At 35.5% G+C, this 22192-nt stretch overlaps 1 protein-coding gene across 1 annotated transcript in view; it reads left to right on the forward strand.

Moving 5' to 3' along the window:
* Positions 1-7174: 7174 nt before the first annotated feature.
* Positions 7175-22192, forward strand: part of SH3BGRL (SH3 domain binding glutamate rich protein like) — a 96317-nt gene continuing 81299 nt past the window's right edge. Inside the window, exon 1 of the mRNA XM_026480140.4 lies at positions 7175-7435. Within this exon, the coding sequence (XP_026335925.1) occupies positions 7391-7435 (45 nt within the window). The 5' untranslated portion in view covers positions 7175-7390. The remainder of the gene's footprint in view (positions 7436-22192) is intronic.

Below are 22192 nucleotides of genomic sequence, written 5' to 3' on the forward strand. Positions count from 1 at the left end.
CACCAAAGAAACTGAACAAGCCACAAGAGAGAAAGAAAAGAAAGGATCACAGAAAATATCAGGAAACAACCACAAAACAAGTAATAAAATGGCAATAAATGCATGTCTATCAATAATTACTTTGAATGCAAATAGACTAAATGCTCCAATCAAAAGACATAGCACATGGGTACCTGGGTGGCTCAGTCAGTTAAGTGTCAGCTTTCAGCTCAGGTCATGATCCCAGGGTCCTGGGATCAAGCCCCTCATTGGGCTTCCTGCTCAGCAAGGAGTCTGCTTGTCTCTCTCCCCCTGCCCTCCCCTCATTCATTCTCTCTCTTTCTCTTGCATGCTCTCTCTCTCTCTCTCTCTCAAGTAAATAAATAAAATCTTTAAAATAAAAAAAAAGACAGAGCATCTCAGAATGGGTAAAACATCAACCAGAATCTATATGCTGCCTATAAGAGACTCATTTTAGACCTAAAAACACCTGCAGACTGAAAGTGAGGGGATGGAGAAATATTTATCATGTAAATGGATGTGAAACAAAAGCCAGAATAGCAATACTTATATTGCACAAACTAGACTTTATTTTTTTTCAAACTAGACTTTAAAACAGAGAATGTAATGAGACAAAGAAGGACACTATATAAGAATAAATGGGACAATCTAACAAGAAGATATAAAAATTATAAATATTCATGCGCCCAACATGGGAGTCCACAAATATATGAAACTATTAATAACAACTTAGGGGAATTAATTGATAATAATACAATAAAAGTAAGGAAGTTTAACACCCTGTTTACTTCAATGGACACATCATCTAAACAAAAAATCAACAAGGAACCAATGACTATGAATGACACAATTGTCCAGGTGGACTTAATAGGGGTATTGAGAACATTCCATCCTAAAACAGCAGAATACACATTCTTTATAAGTGCACATGGAACATTTTCCAGAATAAGTCACATATTAGATCACAAAATAAGCCCTAACAAATACATAAAGATTGAAGTCATACCATGAACCTTTTCTGACCACAATGCTATGAAGCTAGAAATCAACAATAAAAAAATTCTGGAAGACCACAAATACATGGAGGTTAAACAACATGTTACAAACAATGAACGGATCAACCGAAAAATCAAAGAAATACAAAAGTACATGAAACAAATGAAAATGAACACAGTACAGTCCAAAACCTTTGGGATAGAGCTAAAGAAATCAAAAGAGGGAAATACATAGCACTACAAACCTACCTCAGGAAGCATGAAAATTTTCAAATAAACAACCTAGCTGTACGCTTAAAAAAACTAGAAAAAGAACAACTAATTAAGGACAGCAGAAGGAAGGAAATAATAAAGATTAGAGCAGAAATAAATAATATGGAAAATTTTAAAAATACAATAGAACAGATCCATGGGTCCAGGGCTGGTTCTTCAAAAAAATTAACGAAATTGTTAAACCCCTAGCCAGACTTATCAAAAAGAAAAGAGAATGAACCCAAATAAATAAAATCACAAATGAGAGAGGAGAGATTACAACCAATACCGCAGAAACACAATTATAAGAGAATATAATGAAAAACAATATGCCAACAACTCGGACAACCTGGAAGAAATGGATGAATTCTCAGAAACATATAACCTAACCAAACTGAAAGAGAAATACTGATAACCAGCAAAGAAATTGAATCAGTAATCAAAAATCTCCCAAAAACAAAAGTGCAGGACAGGATGGGTTCACAGGTGAATTCCGCCAAACATTTAAAGAAGAGTTAATACCTATTTTTCTCAAACTATTCCAAAAAAATATAAATGGGAGGAAAACTTCCAAATTCATTTTATGAGGCAAGCATTCCTCTGATACCAAACCGGATAAGGACAGCACTTAAAAAAGAGAACTATAGGTTCTCTCCCTGATGAACACAGATGCAAAAATTCTCAACAAAATACTAGCAAATCAAATCCAACAATATATTTTAAAAATCATTCATCATGATCAAGCAGAGTTTATTCCTGTGTTGCAAATGTGGATCAATACTCACAAATCAATCAATGTGATACATCACATTAATAAAAGAAATGATAAGAACCATATGATCATTTCAGTAGATGCAGAAATAGCATTTGACAAAGTACAACATCTATTCATGATAAAAACCCTCACCAAAGTAAGGTTATAGAGACCATTCCTCAACATAATAAAGGCAATATATGAAAAACCCACTGCTAATATCATCCTTAATAGGTAAAAACTGAGATCCATTCTTCTATGGTCAGGAACAAGACAGGAATGTCCAGTCTCACCACTTTTATTAAACATATTACTGTAAGTCCTAATCACAACAATCAGACAAAGAAATAAACGGCATCCAAATTAGCAGGGAAGAAGTAAAACTTTCATTGTTTGCAGATGATATAATACTCTATATAGAAAACCTGAAATACTCCACCAAAAACCTGCTAGAATTGATAAAGGAATTCAGTAAAGTCACATGATACAAAATCAATGTACAGAAATCTTTCATTTCTATATGCCAATAATAAAGCAACAGAGAGATAAATCAAGGAATCAATCCCACTTACAATTGCACAAAAACCATGAGATACCGAGGAATAAACCTAATGGAAGGGGTGAAAGTCCTACACTCGGAAAACTATAAATCACTGATGAAAGTAATTGATGATGACTCAAAGAAATGGAAAGATATTCCATGCTCATGGATTGGAAGAACAAGCATTGTTACAATGGCTATACTACCCAAAGCAATCTACACATTTAATGCAATCACTATGAAAATAACAACCAATTTTTTCACAGAGCTAGAAAAAACAGTCCTAAGATTTGTATGGAACCATAAAAGACCCTGAATAGCCAAGGCAATCCTGAAAAAGAAAAACAAAACTGGAAGCATCACAATTCCAGATTTCAAGCTATTTTACAAAACTGTAGTTATCAAGACAGTATGGTACTGGCAGAAAAAACAGACACAAAGATCAATGGAATAGAAGAGAAAACCCAGAAATGGACCCACAACTATATGGTCAACTAATCTTCAGCAAAGCAGGGAAGAATATCCAGTGGGGAAAAAAGGCAGTCTCTTCAACAAATGGTGTTGGGAAAACTTGACAGCAACATGCAAAAGAATGAAATTAGACCACTTTCTTACACCATACACAAAAATAAACTCAAAATGGTTTAATTGAAAACAAGCAACATGTCTGATAATGCAGAACTGGTTATATAACTTGTGGAATGTCTATAAAATGGAATCATGTAAAACCATTGAAAATCATATAGAATAACATTTCCTCACATGGGATAATTTTAAAAATATATTCTAAGTGAAAAACAGTCATTTACAAAATAGTATGTACCCTATGATAAATTTTAAAAATATACTTAATTTTTTCCTCCCTTTCATTTCTTTCAATCCTTCACACCCACTCTCATCTATCTCTGACTAGGTTTAGAAGTGTTTACATCAACGTATTAAAAGTGGTTATCTCTGGATCCTTTTTCATTACAATGTTTGCTAAGATTTCTGAACACAGCATGCATTTTATATTTTTTTTAAAATATTAACATTTGGTTAATAAATAAATAGATTTCCTATGGCAATAGATCATAAATACTGTTTGAAAATTCTTTGATCCGTCTTACTTTAATCAGGCCTTAATCTTTCCAGTCAAATTATATTAAAATGATTTGGGGAACTGCTTTATATAAGATTAAAATGAAGTAAAACTGACTATTCTAGAATACACCTTCCAGGGATGGTTGAATATAGTAAGAAGCAAGTTTAATATAATCTATAATACTAATTTCCAGGATAAAAATACTGGCAAAGCCGGCCCCCTCATATACCTCAAGTGTTGTCAATAAGGGCCAAAAGATTTTGTTTACACATAAGTTTATTGGGGAAATTTTCACTTTGAATAATATGAGTGAATTTAAAATAAATACCAAGAATCATCTTCCCATTCCTGAGAGTTTCAGATAAGGCCCACTGAACTCATTACTCATTCTGCCATCCAGTTCACTATGGGTGTAAATTTTATTTTATGGGAATGTAAAATAAATACAAGAGTTTTTCTTTCTTTCCCTTTATTTATTTATTTTTCAATTTAAAAGAGGGCATGGGTCCAAATAGAATATGTGTTGACCACTAAGAGGCAGGAGGATTGGCTATACTTGTATATGGCAAAGTATGCCCATTTTGCCAAATCAAAACATGAAGGAAGATTTTCCTGTCCTGTGGGCTGGGAAGCACAATAACATTTACCCTGAAATTAACAATGATGAGGGTAGCTTATCATCCTGACTTATTTCTGCCTAATCATTTGTATAACGATCCTCAGTTGTATCTAGAAAGGGTAAAAGGCCAACTTCTGAGCTGGAGGGTACAAGCCAGTTTTAGTGAGCTCTACATACAGTGGTAGAATTTGGGTATATGGTGTAGGAATAGGTGAACAGATAGAATAAGACAGAATTGAGCTTATCTGTCACATGGAAGTGTTCTATAGCAAGAGTCTAATAATTTCTGGTAGATATGGGTCATACATATTGCATAGGTTAAGAGCTAGAAGACATCTCCCATTCAGAAATTCTACCTCAGCTTCAATCTCCATATTTTATTCCACCCAAACCTTTTTACTATATTCACTGGAGGTTCTGTTTATGATGAGAAAAATCTCTTATATTGTCAACCTTTTTTCTGCTCTTTCTACCTCCTTGCCTTAACTGATACTTGTTTCTTCAGAACAGCACTTTCCCCTCTCAAGAGGAGACTGGTTATGTTCTCATACTCAGGGTTAGGAGTCTCCAGGTGGGTTGTCTTCAAAAGAGAGGGTCTGCCTAGAAGCTTCATTTTCTTGCTCAGCAAATGGCTGCTGGGCAAAAGCAGCTCTACTTTATCACTGAGTCCTTTGGAGTTGTTATCCATCCCCATTTGTTACCCTGGTAATCCCTTGCTTTCTTGCATAGGTCTTTGATATTTTTAAAGAAGATTCAGAAGGGGGAGTGAAGCATGGGAGACTATGGACTCTGAGAAACAAACTGAGGGCTTCAGAGGGGAGGGGGTGGGGGAATGGGATAGACTGGTGATGGGTAGTAAGGAGGGCACATATTGCATGGTGCACTGGGTGTTATACGCAACTAATGAATCATCAAACCTTGCATCAGAAACCAGGGATGTACTGTATGGTGGCTAACATAATGTAATAAAAAAAACATTAAAAAAAATAAAGAAGATTTTGTAAGGTGTCTTCTAAAATTTTAAATTGCCTTTAGCAAAAAGGTTGTTCCAGGTCACCCAGTCCATTATTACCAGAAGCAGAAATATTTCCTATTTTTAAACTGTTGAGAAAGTAAAAGTATTATTTACCCCATTAATACAAAAAGAAGACCACAAAAATCACAATTAAGAAATGCTTAATTAAATATATATAAAACATGACCATGTCAGCTTATTTAAATATTAAATTTAGTATTCATCAATATTTCATTTCACTTGAAAACAATTTGGAATTTAGATTTTTCTTCTACAGTAGCAGAATTCCCAAATATATATATATAATGGTTGCAGAGAAATCACTATCAAGCATGATTTAAGTAATTTTGAATTAAAAACAAAGTTATAAAATATTAGTAATATTTTATATAACATTTATATTTAAGTAAGAAGATAGGTCCATTTGAATTTTTTTTCAATTTTGGTACACTGTGTAGCAGTGTTTCCAAGATAAGAGTGCCTAGGGTATAAGGACGTGGGGAAAAAGTGAAGAATGGGACAGAAGGAGCAAAGGCATGAAAATGAGAATAAATATGGTGATTGCAATGGGGAATCAATAATGATATGCAGGGAAGTTAGTTTGGAGGAGCAATGGGTAAGACTATGGATAGTGTAGGGTAGGATCATGGAAGGAGATCCTTAGAAACATAATTTAGGTTTGGTTTGATAGTCAATGAAGAGCTACCCAACGTATTTCAGCCTAGGTTGTCTTTAGTGATATATGAAAGTAATGTTTTAGGAGGAAAAATAGCTAAAAATTATTGAGTCCTTTCCCTGTTCCAGGCAATGTGATAAGTTGGTTGGACTTGAGGTTAAGTCCCAACTCTGGAATTTACCAGCTATAAGACATTGGGGAAATGACTTATTTTTCTGAGTCTCAGTTTCTTCATCTGTAAAATTGTAATAACATACACCTCTCAAGGTTGTTGTATGAATCACATAGACTGAAGAAGGGAGAACCTGTGAACAGTTAGGAAAGTATTACAATTATTGAACCTAGACAAAGGTGATTACACCACTAGAACGGAGAGGGAGGAAAACCTGCAAAGGAAAAGTAAAAAATTAGGACTGGTGACTGACTCCATCACCTCACTCTCATTCATCTTGCAAGTTTCTTATTTCTGTTCATTTGATATAATCTGGGGAAATGAAATTACACTCTGAAGTATAGGGTCCCTCTCTGGACATTATCAATTGTTTATTCATTTCCTTAGAGCTACAAATAACCATTTGTTCTCTCTGTTCATCATTTTAACATTCCTGCAACATATAATTCAAACTCCCTTTCTTCTGTTAAAAAACAAATAAAAGAAAAATCATTCACTTTCTTATACTGTATTTTCATTTTTATTGTTTGCAATTTCTTCCTCCATTATTGAGTTTGCCAGTAGGCCTCCTGAACTTTTTCACAGAGACAGGATTCCCTATCATAACAAAAAGTAAAACTCAAACAGAAAACCAGTCCTGCCATTTCTGGGCTTAAGGAAACCTGAAACTTTTCTTAAATCTTCTGTGGCATTGCTCACTTCTTACAGTGCCTGATTTCTGCTACCAACTAACATCAGAATAATCATTACATAATAGGAGTCTTAAAATGCACAAGGCTTTGAAGGCATGGGCTTTCTTACTAGTGTCTGGATTCAACATAGTCTTTCAAAGAAGCTCTGTCTTCTTATTTGCATACATTTCTAAGCAGGAAGTTAGGCGCAGAACTTTCAGTTTCCCTGGGAAAATGTCCTTCATTCTAATATAATTTAACTCAATGATCCCTTTTACTTTTTCTTTCTCCTCTACCTCTTCTTGGAAAGAGAATAGTCAAAAATAAATGTTTCAACAGATCTCGCGGTGCTATTCGAGATTCCCTATTTAAAAAAAATAGAAATGATGCAAAGGAGCCTGTGTTTTCCAGGCTTTGGGGCTGGGACTGCAGTGTTTCGAGCTCAGCGAAAGCAGTCTAGGGAGGAGGCGGGACTCCAGCGAGTTCCCCTTCCACCTTCCCCCACCCTTCTCTTCCTACCTCTCTTCCACCTCTAGCTCAATTCCAGCCTTTGCTGCAGCTGCTCTCTAGCCGTTTGCAGGACCCAAACAACGGCGGTCGTTGTTCCCAGGATGGTGATCCGTGTGTACATTGCATCTTCCTCTGGTTCTACCGCGGTAAGGAGGGTGGGGAGACTACCTTTGTTTTCCTACACACCAATCTCCTGCTGTCCCAGAACCGTTAAATTGCAGAAGTTCATCTGGGCAGCTGCTCCTTCAGAAGACACACGCGTCTTCCACCCATCCTCCCCTTCTCTTTCTTTCCTTTGTTGCTTCGATTTCGTTTTTCCATGGAGTTTAGCTTTGTTTGCCTTATGATGTTAAGATCACATTTCTTCTTTGAAGGAGAAAAAAAGCTACTGAGTGTTGGTAGACGGAAGATGGGGTATGTATAGGGTCTTTAAGGTTAGGGGAAGAAGTCAAGGAAAAATACACACTAGTGAGTTTCAAGAGTGGGAAATTTGACATTTGTGCTCTAGGTACTGAGATGAAGGGCAGGCGTGCAGTTCTGTAAGGATGTAAAACACGCGCTAACTGATGACAGTTGAGTGGAGGCCTACTGAGGCATTGTGATTATTTTTGAAGTGAGGCCCCTTTAATCAAAGAGTTATTTTGCCAGTGTGTAGGGGAGGGTGTTTAAATTCAGCTTAAAGAGTGTTAGAACTAGGCATAATGGGAGGGGAAGTTGGGAACAATGATGCAAAGTTGTGGGTTTTTTTTTTTTAACTGTGTGACAAGGGAAGTGTTTTTTCTTTCCATAGTGTCCGTATTTTGACTTTTTCTTTTTTTTCCCCCAAAGATTTTACTTCTAACAGTTTCTAACTGCTTCAAATATATTGGGAACTAAAAAGGGAACTAACAAGTAAGTGGCTTCTTGTGTAGTGGCAGACTCCAGTTGCTGCTTCTCAAATGATAGGACAGTTCCCCTCTGGATTCATGTGCTTTTAATTTAGAGTAACAATTCTTCAGCAGCTGTGGGAAGCAATAGGATAAACTGGGGTGAAACCTGAGTGTATATCAATGATAAATGAAAGTGCCTGTTTTTCACAACTCAAGAGAAAACCTAACAGTAGTAAGAGTAGATACGTGAGTTCCGGATGTAGGATATAGTAACCCCCTCGTCCTCTGAGCTTTAGAGCAGCAGCTATTCCATGTTTTTACTGTGCTGTTTGTTTGTTTTGTTTATTTACCCTCTAAGTGGGTTTGGGATAAAACTAAAGGTTATGTGAAATCACAAGAACCTTGAACTTTGTCTTCTCTGGACACTATGCTTGGGTGTGTTTAGACAGTTTTCTGACAGAATATCTAACTTTACATTTCTTGAGCAAGTTTAGGTTGAAAACAAAACTTTTCATATTGCCTTTGAACCTTACTTCATGAGCTTCTTGCCTTATTATTTATTATCCACATATATTAATTCTGATATTTCAAAGTAATATTTGAGTTGCTCAGAGTCTCAAGTCCAACACAATAATTGTAAAAATTTTAAAGACCAGCTTAATAACTTTACTTAAATTCCTGATTAGATTGAACAGATCAGGAAGTTAGTTTCATTTTGGGTGATATGCAGTTCCAGTACTGCTATTAATTCTTTGCTTTCTTGCTCTTCTACCCCTCCCCCAAAAGCAGATTCAAAAATAAACTTCTTTCAGAATTTCTATTAAAGAACAATTGTACCTCTCTCTGTTAAGACTAAGTTTTTAAGAGCCTTAAAAAAATAACTGCTGTCTCTTATTATGTACTTTGTTAGACTGATTGCTGAAGACTATACAAATAGGAAATAATTATGCTATTTGTGTTTTGCTTCAATTTTTTCTTATGAGTAATTAGAGATTTGTATGTTGTTTCAAAATTATAGTTCTTATGAGCCTGTTATCAAAATTATACATATTGGCAAAATAAATTCTTATTTTTTTTAAAAAAGCATGGGTACTTTTGAATAGTACTAAAACAGTATAAAGTGAGTATACTTCATTTATAACATAAATAGGGACTATTCAGCTTGCAGTACTAAGGTTTTTCATTAAGATTGTTACCATATAGTTTTTAACACATGATTTAGAAATTTGGGGGCAAAAATCTTAATGGGAACCCAACAATTGCTCAAAGTGAGATAGTCCTATAAGTTACTAAGTGCAATTCTCTGAAGAGCATTTAAAAGAAAGCTTTTGGGTTGGGATTGTTAATGTCTCACAGTTTTCTGACTCCTTCTAATGGTTGTTATAAAAATAAGCAATATTAGATTTTTTATCAGGCAGAGGAGAATCTATGGTAAGTCCAAAACAATATTAACTTACTTTGTTCTTGTTTCAAGACTCCTTTTCCCTGATAGCCTGATTTAAAAAAAAAAAAAGTTTTCAAATGCTTACTCAACTCTGCCCCAATACAAGTAGCACTTGCTTCTCAGAAGTTTAGAAATTAAAGCACGTAGGTTGATTTTTACAATGGATTTCTTGAAAGCTATAGTAATAATAATAACAATAATAATAATAACAATAGGAACACAAGTGTATCAGGTACTACCTCATTTTTCTTGACAATTTCTAGTCCTGTGAATTAAGTTTTATAATTATCTCTATTTTTAAGATAAGGAAATACAGGTTCAGAAAGGTTAAACAACTTTCTCAAGGTCACATAGCTAGGGAGCCACAGAACTTGAATCCAACACAAGCTGTTTTAATACAATGACATGTATATAGCCACCAAGGAATACATTGTCCCGGTGATGCATGTAGAGGAGGCATGAGAAGATAAATGTGAACATGAGATGAGAGGTACAGAAATGACTATGCCCTGTATGTGGAAGAATTAACTGAGCATATACATATACAGGGATTAGAAAAATGAGGAGCTGATGTGGAGGAGGGATAGTATGCCTAAAGTTGGATGTCAAAAAGTGGGGTAAATGCTCACTCAAGGCCAGGGAAATAGAGAAGACATGACCATTTGGAACTGTTTTTTTATAGGTCAAGGTATAGAAATTCAGGCCTTAATACGTTTCTTTTTATGGAAACCATTTAGCAGGAATGCAATTCCAAAATTGTCTGTCTATAGGAGGAGATTTCTGCCTGTTCAGAACTGTTTGTACATGTCTTGACCGACTGTAACACAGAAGTATACACTTTTTTTGGTTGAGATTGTAATGCCCTATAAATTTATATTTAATGGAAAAGGAATAGTAAACACAGAGCCTGTATAACTTAATAAATTCCAATAACTTTTAACAACAATCAACATTGGCCTTTGATGAGAATTGCTAGAATGATGATTGCTTGGAGAATTTTAACTGCTTTGGGAAGATTTTTTTCTTATACTTCTTTTCCCTGGACCGATAATAATCTCCATTTTATGGTCTCTACGCATTCTAGGTATGCTTGGTGTAGAAATGTTAAGATTGTGGTAGATAGATGGTTTCTGAGGGTTTTATTTATGAAATAACTTTTAAAAAATGCTCTGTCTTATTACTACTAAAACATAAACTATTTTCCATGTAAGAAATGAAATATACATAACTTTTCTTTATGGCAGTATTCACTACACAAGTTATAAAAACAAGTAAATAAATGCTTGTGATTGCCAAAGCGTGAGTCACTAATCACAGTTTTTTTTTTCATTTAGATAATATAGATGTGGAATAATAAACTACAGTTCTTCATCTATATGATTCTCAAGTAATTGTATTTTAGGTGGCAGAGTATCTTGCTGCTAGGACTCTACATTGATTTGATGTGTGGAATGGTCTTTGTTATAGCTGTCAAGGTTTGTTTGAATGCTGTTTAAAGGTATTCATAAACTACTTAAAAGAACAAAATCAGAAACTGTTCATCATATGAATGTTTGGACATACTTTTTGGATGCTCTAAACAGTGGAAAATGACAGCATTAACTTGGCAAATGCAGGAACTCAATATCAGTGCTTTCAACTTGGTGCCTTGTATTTGATAACTGAATTCCTAAATTTCACAGCAACAATGGCAAGGTTTTTGGAATAATTTGGCCCAACTTAAAGAGGCCTGGAAAACACAATTATCGGCAATGATGATTCTTGAGCATTTAAAAGTCAAAATGGTTTTAGGGAAGAATGTATTTTGGAAATTTAGTATAAATTTAGATTTATGATCTGGTGGAAGAGAAAGATAAATGGATTTATCTCTAGCTCAACGACTAGTTTCTCTATTAAGGAGGAGTTTTGATCAATACACCATAAGGTCAATTCTCCCCCTGGATTGGCCTGGAGAAAAAAATGAATTGAAGCCCCAGACACATTCAGGTCAAATGTTCTAATTCTCTGTAGTTAATCTCTAAATTCTTCTCCAAAATATACATTGCACAAACATATATCTTTTACAGAAATATTTTCTGCTAATTAATTGAATTATCAAGGAGGAATGTAATATTTCGTTTCTGACTGATAAAATTAAACATATTGAGAATCTGTCGGTGACTATGACCATCTCTTTGTTTTCAGTTCTGCTTTATAGCCCACCAGAAGGCCTTTTAAAACTAGTACTTAATGACTTCCTTCAGTCCAGACCAAGATTAAACAAATGTATAATTAGAGAGAAGGGGTGGTTCATTTATGAAGACTGTTTTTATTAATATGAGAGGCAAAGCTGACATTTTATACTTGGACAGTTTAGTAGAATTCTAAGCAAAAGGATTATTTGCTAGCCCCAGTCCCTCACATTTTGGCTTTATCAGGTTGTTTGAAGTTTTGCAGATTGCCAGAACATTAAGCAAAGATTAAATTTAAGTTAAAAAATAACATAACAAATTCAAAGATTGTGTATTTAAAAGTATTTAGTGTCAGTATTGTTAGATTTTTTTATTATTCATTCATTAACATGACTAATCAAGATTTGACTCTAGTAATAGTAAAAGCTAATATTTATTTATGCATCATATATATATACATATATTGGGCATATATATATATGTGTGTGTGTGTGTGTGTGTGTGTATCAGGCACTGTGCCCAGTGCTTTGCATACATTATCTTAATTAGTTTAATCTTTATAATAACACTGTGATATAAATACTATTATTAGGTCTATTTCATGAAATTGAAGGGAGTATCTGGAAGACCTAGAAACATTAGGTATATTGTTCAAGATCAAAGAGTTACAAATGACAGAACTGGGATTAGAACCCAAGTTGTTTTGGGGGCACCTGGGTGGCTCAGTTGGTTAAGTATTCAACTCTTGTTCTAAGGTCAGGTTTTGATCTCAGAGTCATGAGTTCAAGCTCCATGTTGGGCTCCACATGAAGCATGGAGCCTGCCAAAAACAAAAAGCAAAAAAAGAGAACGGAAAAAAAAGCAACAATAACAACAACAAAAACCCAAGTTGTTCTGACTTCAGAGTCCACTCCTAAACACTGTGTTATTTACACATCCACTTAGTGTATAAGTATTAAACAAAAATTATGTCAATATTACATTAAAATCTTGTCATGTGACTATGAATCTATAATTGCCACTTAAGACTGGATGATATCTGTAAAGAAAGAAAAAGACTGGATGATGCCTCACCAGACAAATGTGTCTTCATCCACAATCTGTACATGAAATTAGGTGGGATTGGGGAAAGTAGAAGGGTTGATTAGTAGCATCAATTTCAGATATATTTCAGTTCTTTTTGTTGTTGTTGTTAATAAAATTGCCTAACCAAGGGCAGATTTTTAAATAGCATTTGTGCCATGTATTGAACTCTTATGACTTTGATTCTCTTCCCTGAAAAGTATTTTCATGTTGCTATAGGCTAACATAAGTCAAAGGTGGCTTTTTATGATTCTGTAAATCTCCTAAATTCATTAGGAAGGCAGTACAGCTGTGACTTATAAACTCTGGTTCTGGATACTAGTCTTTGAGTTCTGTCCCTTTGGCTTAGTCCTTTCTGGGAATGAGACCCTATCAGAGTTGGAGTTAAAGCCATCCATTTCTGCTTAGGGGATTTCCAACAGTGAGTCAAGACAAATAGTACTTTACCTTTTAAATACCAGGGAATATTTATCTCAGTTAACAGTTATAATATGAGAAAATTTTGTGTATTTTACCACTACCACTTAGCCAATTATTTTCATCAAGTGCAGCTTATTTCTCGATGTTAAAATTAAAACAGTAAATATATACTTAATAATAGTAGGTGCATGAAAAAAGTAGTAGCTGCATGATATCACAAACCATTCTATCCAGCATGATATTTCAAAGTTGATTTAGAAGGAAGATGAGGCTAGACAATTACATAATATGTTAAAAATATGATAAATCATCTCACTTTAATTTCTTATGCAAATACTCTGCCAGTGAACGGGGACAGTGGTAAGAACTTTACATATACAACTGAATTCTTGAAGTCAGTACTCTTACTCTGTCCATTTTTAAAAGGAGGAAACAGACTCAGAGAGCTAGCAAAGTACCCTCCCCAGGTCTGTCTGATGCCAGAGCCTTAACAAATATGCTGTTTGACCTTCTGGTTGATATTTCTTGATTATCCACTATGAATGTGGCTCTGAAACTAATTTAAAAGTCATTGCAAAATTGCTTTCCTGATAAACTTGGAAAACCATGAGAAGTACTTCTTAATTAATTGTTTTATAGCAGTACCAAGAATAATTCCAGTGGCCTAGTGTATAATGTAGAGAACTTAGAATTCTTCAGGGGCGCCTGGGTGGCTCAGTCAGTTAAGTGTCCAACTCTTGATTTCAGCTCAGGTCATCATCTCAGAGTTGTGAGATTGAGCCCTGCATCAGACTCTGCACTGGGTGTGGAGCCTGCTTAAGATTCTCTCTCTCCCTCTCCCTCTGGCCCTCCAACCCTCCAACCTCTCTCCTTCTCTAAAAAATAAAAATAAAAATAAAAAAAAGAATTCTTCAGAGCAGAATATCAAAGTCATAATAACTCAATATATACTATTACTTAGAATGCAGAATATGTGCTTTTATCCCAATATAAGAAAATTACTTGTGTAAGGCAGTCTAACTAAAAGTAGATGAGACAAATTGTTTTTAGAAGGGGTTTTAAGCTTTTAGCTAGAGCATGTAACCTTAGGTTGTGGCATGTGTTATCGCTTGTGATCTGTAGGTCACTAAACTTTTCTTTGCTTCTCATAACCCTCCCAAGTAGAATATAAATGACATAAAATGAGAGTATCATGGAAGAAAGCTTCTATAAGTATTATTTTGGAAATCTATTACTGAAAATTACAGAATCCGATTTCACACTTTCAGAAACTTAAATATAATTGGTCTTGTGTGTCAGCTATTTTGAACTCAAAAAATGCAGTGGTTGTGGTAAGGCTTTTTCAGTAAATTTCTACTTAAAATTTTAGGAATATTAAATTTAAATCTCCTAAAAATGTTGAGAGGACAATCAGGGGTGGTGGTGGTAATATAAAGAGTTGGCCAGATGACATGACAAAGACCTGGTAAGTTTTAAAGGAAATAAGTGGGAAGTGTGTCAAGATCCAGAATAAGACCAATTCTATACCAGACTTGGAATTTATGTCATTTTTTTAAAAAAAGTAGAGCCATTTTGGATAACAGTGTGGAAGTTCCTCAAAAAGTTAAAAATAGAGCTACCCTATGACCCAGCAATTGCACAACTAAATATTTACCCCAAAGATACAGATGTAGTGAAAAGAAGGGCCATATGCACCCCAATGTTCATAGCAGCAATATCCACAATAGCCAAACTGTGGAAGGAGCTGAGATGCCTTTCAACAGATGAATGGATAAAGAAGATGTGGTCCATATATACAATGGAATATTACTCAGCCATCAGAAAGAATGATTACCCATCATTGCATCAACATGGATGGAACTGGAGGAGATTATGCTAAGTGAAATAAGTCGAGCAGAGAAAGACAGTTATCATATGGTTTCATTTGTGTGTGGAACATAAGGAATAGAAGGGAGGACATTAGGAGAAGGAAGGGAAAAATGAAGGAGGGGAAATCAGAGGGGTAGAGGAGCCATGAGAGACTATGGACTCTGGGAAACAAACTGAGGGTTTTAGAGGCGGGCGGGCTGGGTTAGCCCAGTAATGGGTATTAAGGAGGGCACGTATTGCATGGAGCACTGGGTGTTATACGCAAACAATGAATCATGGAACACTACATCAAAAACTAATGATGTATGTATGGTGACTAACATAACATAATAAAAAAAAAGAAAAGCTTGTTGAAAGGCAAGTACAAAAATATTATGAGGAAACTGTGACTAAACATCGACTTACTGTCCAGTTGCATTAGGACTTATGATTACATTTTGAAATTTAAATTAAAGAATAATATTTTTTGGTATGTGTCTATATCCCCTTAAAAATGGTATGGTTATGATCAGACTCTATATGGGGGCCTTAAGAGAGTTTATATATCTCACTTGGAATTCAATCTGACTCTACCAAAAAGTTGAACTCAATGACTAAAACTGTACAACCTAGGGAAATCTTATACTGCCCAAATGTCAGGGACTTCTCTGGAGAGATCCCACCAGCCACGCAGCATGTGTGTACTTTTGACAGTCAGTGACTCCAGATTTCATGAGAAGTAATGCTCTATATGAAGCTTTAAAACACAGGAGGGCATGTGTTGTGATGAGCGCTGGGTGTTATACATAAGTAAGGAATCATTGAACACTACATCAAAAACTAATGATGTACTATACAGTGGCTAATTGAATGTAAAAAAACCCACAAAACATCTAACACAATCTTATCTAAATAATTTATGTCTAGATGACCAAGTAGATTTTCTATAAATTAACATCTAATTAATTTTTGAAAATCATTCCTTTATAGAGATGGATTTGATTTTTTAATACATAATGTGGTTGGATAAAGAAAACAGTACATAAGTATATTATTGCTTGGAATATATAGAGAACACCTAAAAAGGGGCTACTGGTACAATAATTAGATACATTATCTTGCAATAGCTCATGTTAAGAGATTCTGGGGGAACAAAAAAGCAAAATCCGAATTCTTGGGTTGTCAAAACATGAATTGCTCCAACAAACAATTATAAGGAAAAGTAGATAGACTATCTCTTGATGAGTGAGATAATTTTGACCTAATTCTATACCCACACTTGCAAAAAGGACCATCGTTTGATGCCATTATAAGTTTCTTGAAAATATTTGAAGTTGGAAGGGTAGGCATTAATTTATGTGCCTATTTTGCTTTTGTTTTAGTAAAAATGTATAGCAATATTTTTTAAATTTAAATTCAATTATCCAACATGTAGTACATCATTAGTTTCAGATGTTGAGTTCAGTAATTTATCAGTTTCATATAAGACCCAGTGTTCATCACATCATGTGCCCTCCTTAATGCCCATCACCCAATTACCGCAGCCCCCACCCACCTCCCCTCCAGCAGCTCTATTTGTTTCCTATAGTTAAGAGTGTCTCGTGGTTTTTCTCCCTCTCTGATGACTTCCCATATAATTATCCTTCCCTTATCCTATGATCTTCTGCACTGTTTCTTGTATTCTACATATGAGTGAAACCATATGGTAATTCTTTCTCTGATTGACTTATTTTGCTTAGCATAGTACCCTCCAGTACCATCCATGTCGATGTAAATGGCAAGTATTCATCCTTTCTTATCTTTTTTTTTTAAGATTTTATTTATTTATTTGACAGAGAGAGACAGCCAGTGAGAGAGGGAACACAAGCAGGGGGAGTGGGAGAGGAAGAAGCAGGCTCCTAGCAGAGGAGCCTGATGTGGGGCTCGATCCCAGAAAGCCGGGTTCATGCCCTGAGCCAAAGGCAAACGCTTAACGACTGCACCACCCAGGCGCCCCAGTATTCGTCCTTTCTGATGGCTTAGTAATATTTCATTGCATATCTATACCACATCTTCTTTATCCATTCATCTGCCAACAGACATTGGGCTCTTTCCACAGTTTAGCTATTGTGGATATTGCTGCTATAAACATTGGGGTGTAGGTGCCCCTTTGGATCACTACATTTGCATCTTTGGAGTAAATACCCTAGTAGTGCAATTGCTGTGTCCTGGGTAGCTTTATTTTTAACTTCTTGAGAAACTTCCATCCTGTTTTCCAGAGTAGCTGTATGAGCTTGCATTCCCACCAACAGTGTAAGAGGGTTCCCATTTCTCTACATCCTGGCAAACATTTTGTTGTTTCCTGGCTTCTCAATTTCAGCCATTCTGTCTGGTGTGAGGTGATATCTCATTGTGGTTTTCATCTGTATTTTGCTGATGCCAAGGGATATGGAGCATTTTTTTCATGTGTCTTTTGGCCATTTGTATGTCTTCTCTGGAGAAATGTCTGTGCCTTCTGCCCATTTCTTAACTGGATTATTTGTCTTTTGGGTGTTGAGTTTGAGAAGTTCTTTATAGATCTTGGATACTAGCCCTTTATCTGATATGCCATTTGCAAACATCTTCTCCCATTCCTTAGGTTGACTTCTAGTTTTGTTGACTGTTTCCTTTGCTGTGCAGAAGATTTTTATCTTGATGAAATCTCAATAGGTCATTTTTGCTTTTGTTTCCCTTGCCTCTGGAGATGTGTCTAACAAGAAGTTGCTGTGGCTGAGGTGGAAGAGGTTGCTGCCTGTGTTCGCCTCTAGGATTTTGATAGATTGCTTGTCTCACATTGAAGTTTTTCATCCATTTTGAATTTATCTTTGTGTATGGTGTGAGAAAATGGTCCAGTTTTATTCTTCTGCATGTGGCTGTCCAATTTTACCAAAACCATTTTTTGAAGTGACTGTCCTCTTTCATTGGATATTCTTTCCTGCTTTTTGAAGATTTGTTGACCATAGAGTTGAGGGTCCTTTTCTGGGTTCTCTATTCTCTTACATTGATCTATGTGTCTGGTTTTTTTTTTCCCAATACCATACTGTCTTGATGATTACAGCTTTATAATATAGCTTGAAGTCCAACACTGTGATGCCACCAACTTTGGTTTTCTTTTTCTACATTCCTCTAGTTATTCAGGGTCTTTTCTGGTTCCATACAAATTTTAGGATTATTTGGCAACTTTCATTTCATATGATTAACAGCAAGCCCTTACTCTGTTTAAAAGCATATGACAAAAAAGGCAGATGGCATGTTTTTGTATAAAATAGGATTAAACATTTTTTCTAACATTTTTCTCAATCTATAAAGAATTTTTCTACCACAGCAATTGTTTTAAGTCACACAAGGTGGGTTTCTGTGCATAAAACAGATTTTGAGGCCAAGTCGGTGTTTTTACAGTTTATGTCTTAGTTTCCTCCTCTTAGAATAATGGTCCTGTCAGGAAACAGCAAATTTTGGCGAGGATACATAGAAAGGGTAATGCTCTTACACTGTTGGTGGGAATGCAAGCTGGTACAACCACTCTGGAAAACAGTATGGAGGTTCCTCAAGAAGTTAAAAATAGAGCTATCCTATGACCCAGCAATTGCACTACTAGGTATTTACCCAAATAATATAAAAATACTAATTCAAAGGGATACATGCACCCTGATGCTTATAGCAGCATTATCTGCACTAGCTAAATTATGGAAAATTCAGTGGAGAGAACAACTTACCTACCTTCTCCACCAGACCATGAGCTTCTTACTGTCCAGAATATGCTTATACATGGTAAGTTTCCAAATAAATATTTATTGATGCATGAATGAATGGCATTTTTAAACTCATGTTCAAACATGTCATTCGAATGGAGATCTGCAGTTGCTAGTGGGAAATGTGTGACTAGAGCTTGGGAAATATGGTGGCTGGAGAATAGATTTTGGAGTCATTCAGAAAGAAGCACTTGAAACCATAGGAAAGAATGAGCTCACTTGAAGGGAGGAATTACAGAGTGAAATGAGAAAAGGGCTGAGAACAAGGACAGGATATTAGTGGATGTTCACATTTAAGATGGCGTGAAAGGAAGCATTTGCAGCAGGAAACAGGAGGATTCCTGGGTCTATAGGCTGTGCTGAGCATTCCCTTCTTTTACCCCAAAATTCATTCATTCATTCAGAAAATATTTATTGTCATCCACTGGGCTAGATTCTGCACCCAGGTCCTCAAGAGTGAAAAGAGCCAGGAATAATCCTCAGTCTCCTCCCTGAGCCAGAATAAGGGAGGACATATAGAGATGTCAACTGGCGGGGGGGACCAAATTATGTGGTTTATAAATAAGGAGGTATATGTGAGGGGCTTGAAAGTGGAAGTACTTTAGGGACTACTTGTATGCAAGTTGGTATGCTCTCTCATAGGAATTAACGTTCTCTTGCCCCTCAACAAATGTCCCAAAATATTTTGTCTACTTCTTCCAGTTACCCCAACAATGATCTTCACCATGAATAACTATTCTGATATCAGTGATAGTTTATTATTGAATTTAACTTTTACTCAGTTTTCCTGCCATTTCACTTATATTTAAACATTTTGCACAGGTACGATTATATGGTTCTGATTAAAGTCAAATGTAGCAACAATGACAAGGATTTGTGGTATTATTGCCTAACTATTTCTATCAGGCACCTTGGATTCTGAAACAAAGCATGCTAGACCTCTGTTTTATTATCTCAACAAGGTCTTTTAGAACACTTTATAATCCCTCCACTTTGGGGTCACCCCAGCTTTGATCTGTTGTGTAAACAATTATGCCTTAAAAAATCTAAGGTGTATTCATTAATTCCTTTATTTATAACACCTCAGCCATTTTATTTTTGTCTCTCCTTTTGTGCTCTTCCTGGCTCTTTCCTTCTTTTCCAAGGATTATAGGATTCCCAACTATATATATTTTGTGAGACTTGTGATTTATTGACTTTAATCTCAAAATCAGGAGTTTAAGCACTTTCAAATCAGTAATTTGCTAAAGGCCAAGTACTAGGCATTGTTCATTTATGATAATTGATGGTATTATTAATGAAGCAAATCATATGATACGACTAATGTAAGACTAATGTAATGCTTTTAAAAGGTTTAATTTCCATTGGCGCCCGGGTGGCCCTGTCGGTTAAGCCTCTGACTCTTGATTTCAGCTCAGGTCATGATCTCAGGGTTGTAGGATTAAGCCGCAAGTTGGGCTCTGCTCTGGACATGGAGCCTGCTTAAGATTGTCTCTCTCTTTTTCCCTGTGCCCCACCCCCTTTCTCCCTCTCTAGAAACAAAACAAACCAAAATACACACAATACACACACACACACACACACACACACACACACCCCTTGGGTCACCTGGGTGGTGCAGTTGGTTAAGCACCTGACTCAGTGAGAAACAGATTTCCAGCAGGGGGAGGGGCAGAGGGAGAGGGAGAAGTACACTCCCTGCTGAGCAGGCAGCCAGATGTGGGCTTGGACCCTGGGACATGAGCAAAGGCAAAGGCTTAACTGACTGAGCCACCCAGGGGGCCCAAGGTTGTGACTTTTAACATTGTTTAATAGTAACTTGTTTGGAATCCTTTGCACCTTTAGTGTACTAATCAATCAGCAAGTCCTGGATTGGGGAGTAAAGGGTAATAGGTTAGAATATTGGGTTAATCTCTGGTTTTTTCTCCACTGTAAAATGGAAGAAATGACCTTATCCCTACTTCCCATGAATGTTAGTTAGATTTTTTAAAATGTGATTAATAGCAAGTACTTTGAATTCCTTTGACAAAAAATAATTTTTCATTAGCAGCCCAAAATAATTTGTTAAAACTGTTAAGGCAGAATGGCCTTTCTATTTTTCTTTTATAACTTAGAATTGTATGTTTGTTTTTACTAGTTCAAAATTAGGTTTCAAGAAAATGTTAGCTCTTTGTTTTATGAAATCCTAATATTGGCACAGAAGAGAATCCTACCTCTTATTCTTTTTCCATTGAAAAATGAATTCTTCTTTTAAGAAGAAATATTGTAGACTTTTCTGTCCTCTCTATTTCTCTCCTTTCTCTTTCTCCCTCCCTCTTTTCCCCTCTGTCTCTCTAGTTCTTTTCTCTTTTCTCTTTCTCCTCTCTGGTTCATTTCTCATAAGAATGCACAGTGATTTGCAGTTTGTTTAACATGGTATTTAATAATAAAGTTGTGTCCCAAAGAAGTTATATTTTAAGCAAGGAAAAGGGTTCTAAGAAAATGTCATACAGGACCTCCAACTCTAGAAAGTAGGCTAATAATGTTGCTTGTTACTTTCATATTTCCAAATTAGAGTTGTCACCTATATAGACTTTTGTATATTTATTGTGTTCTGGAAAGAGAAGCCCATGCTATTGAAAATTATCATATTCTTTTCATTAATAATCTTTCTTTTTTTGAATGATTTCCTCCCCACCCTCCATTTCTTCTGAATCTCTTAGTACCTCTTATACTTACGTGTAAAATATTAAAAATCTAGTCTGAGTATTTTTCAACTATTTCAAGCAAATTTGCAGTAGGTTCCAGTCTCAAGACCATCCTAAATTATAAATGAATTTCATGAATCTCTATCATATATACCCCAAATATGACTTCTTTAAAATACATTTATGAATCAGGAATATGAACTGAAGCACAGGGTATGTGCTTAAACCAAAACCACATAGTTGGAGGTAAGACTGAGAGTTAATAAAGAATAGGTATTAGAAAGCATTATTTCAGGTCACAATTAATCTGGGACAATCTGAGATTAAGATGTTTTATATTTACTAACTTCACTTTATACAAAAAGCTTATTTTGAATCTACCTTATGATCCCACTGAATTTTCCTTAAACTCCATTTTTTTATGTAGTATAATAAAAGGACCACTAATTATCCTTTGTTCAGTCTTTATTTTGTGGGGGGGAATCAGTGGTCTTTTTTCCTTTGTAATTAGAGAAACCATGTGGGAGGTGTTTTTATAGTTTCTTCTTAAGGATTGCTGATTTAAAGCTGACTCAACTTCAGTCTTTTCTAAAGAAGACAATGGATCAGAT

Source organism: Ursus arctos, chromosome X, assembly GCF_023065955.2.
Source record: "Ursus arctos isolate Adak ecotype North America chromosome X, UrsArc2.0, whole genome shotgun sequence".
NCBI classification, from domain to species: domain Eukaryota; kingdom Metazoa; phylum Chordata; class Mammalia; order Carnivora; family Ursidae; genus Ursus; species Ursus arctos.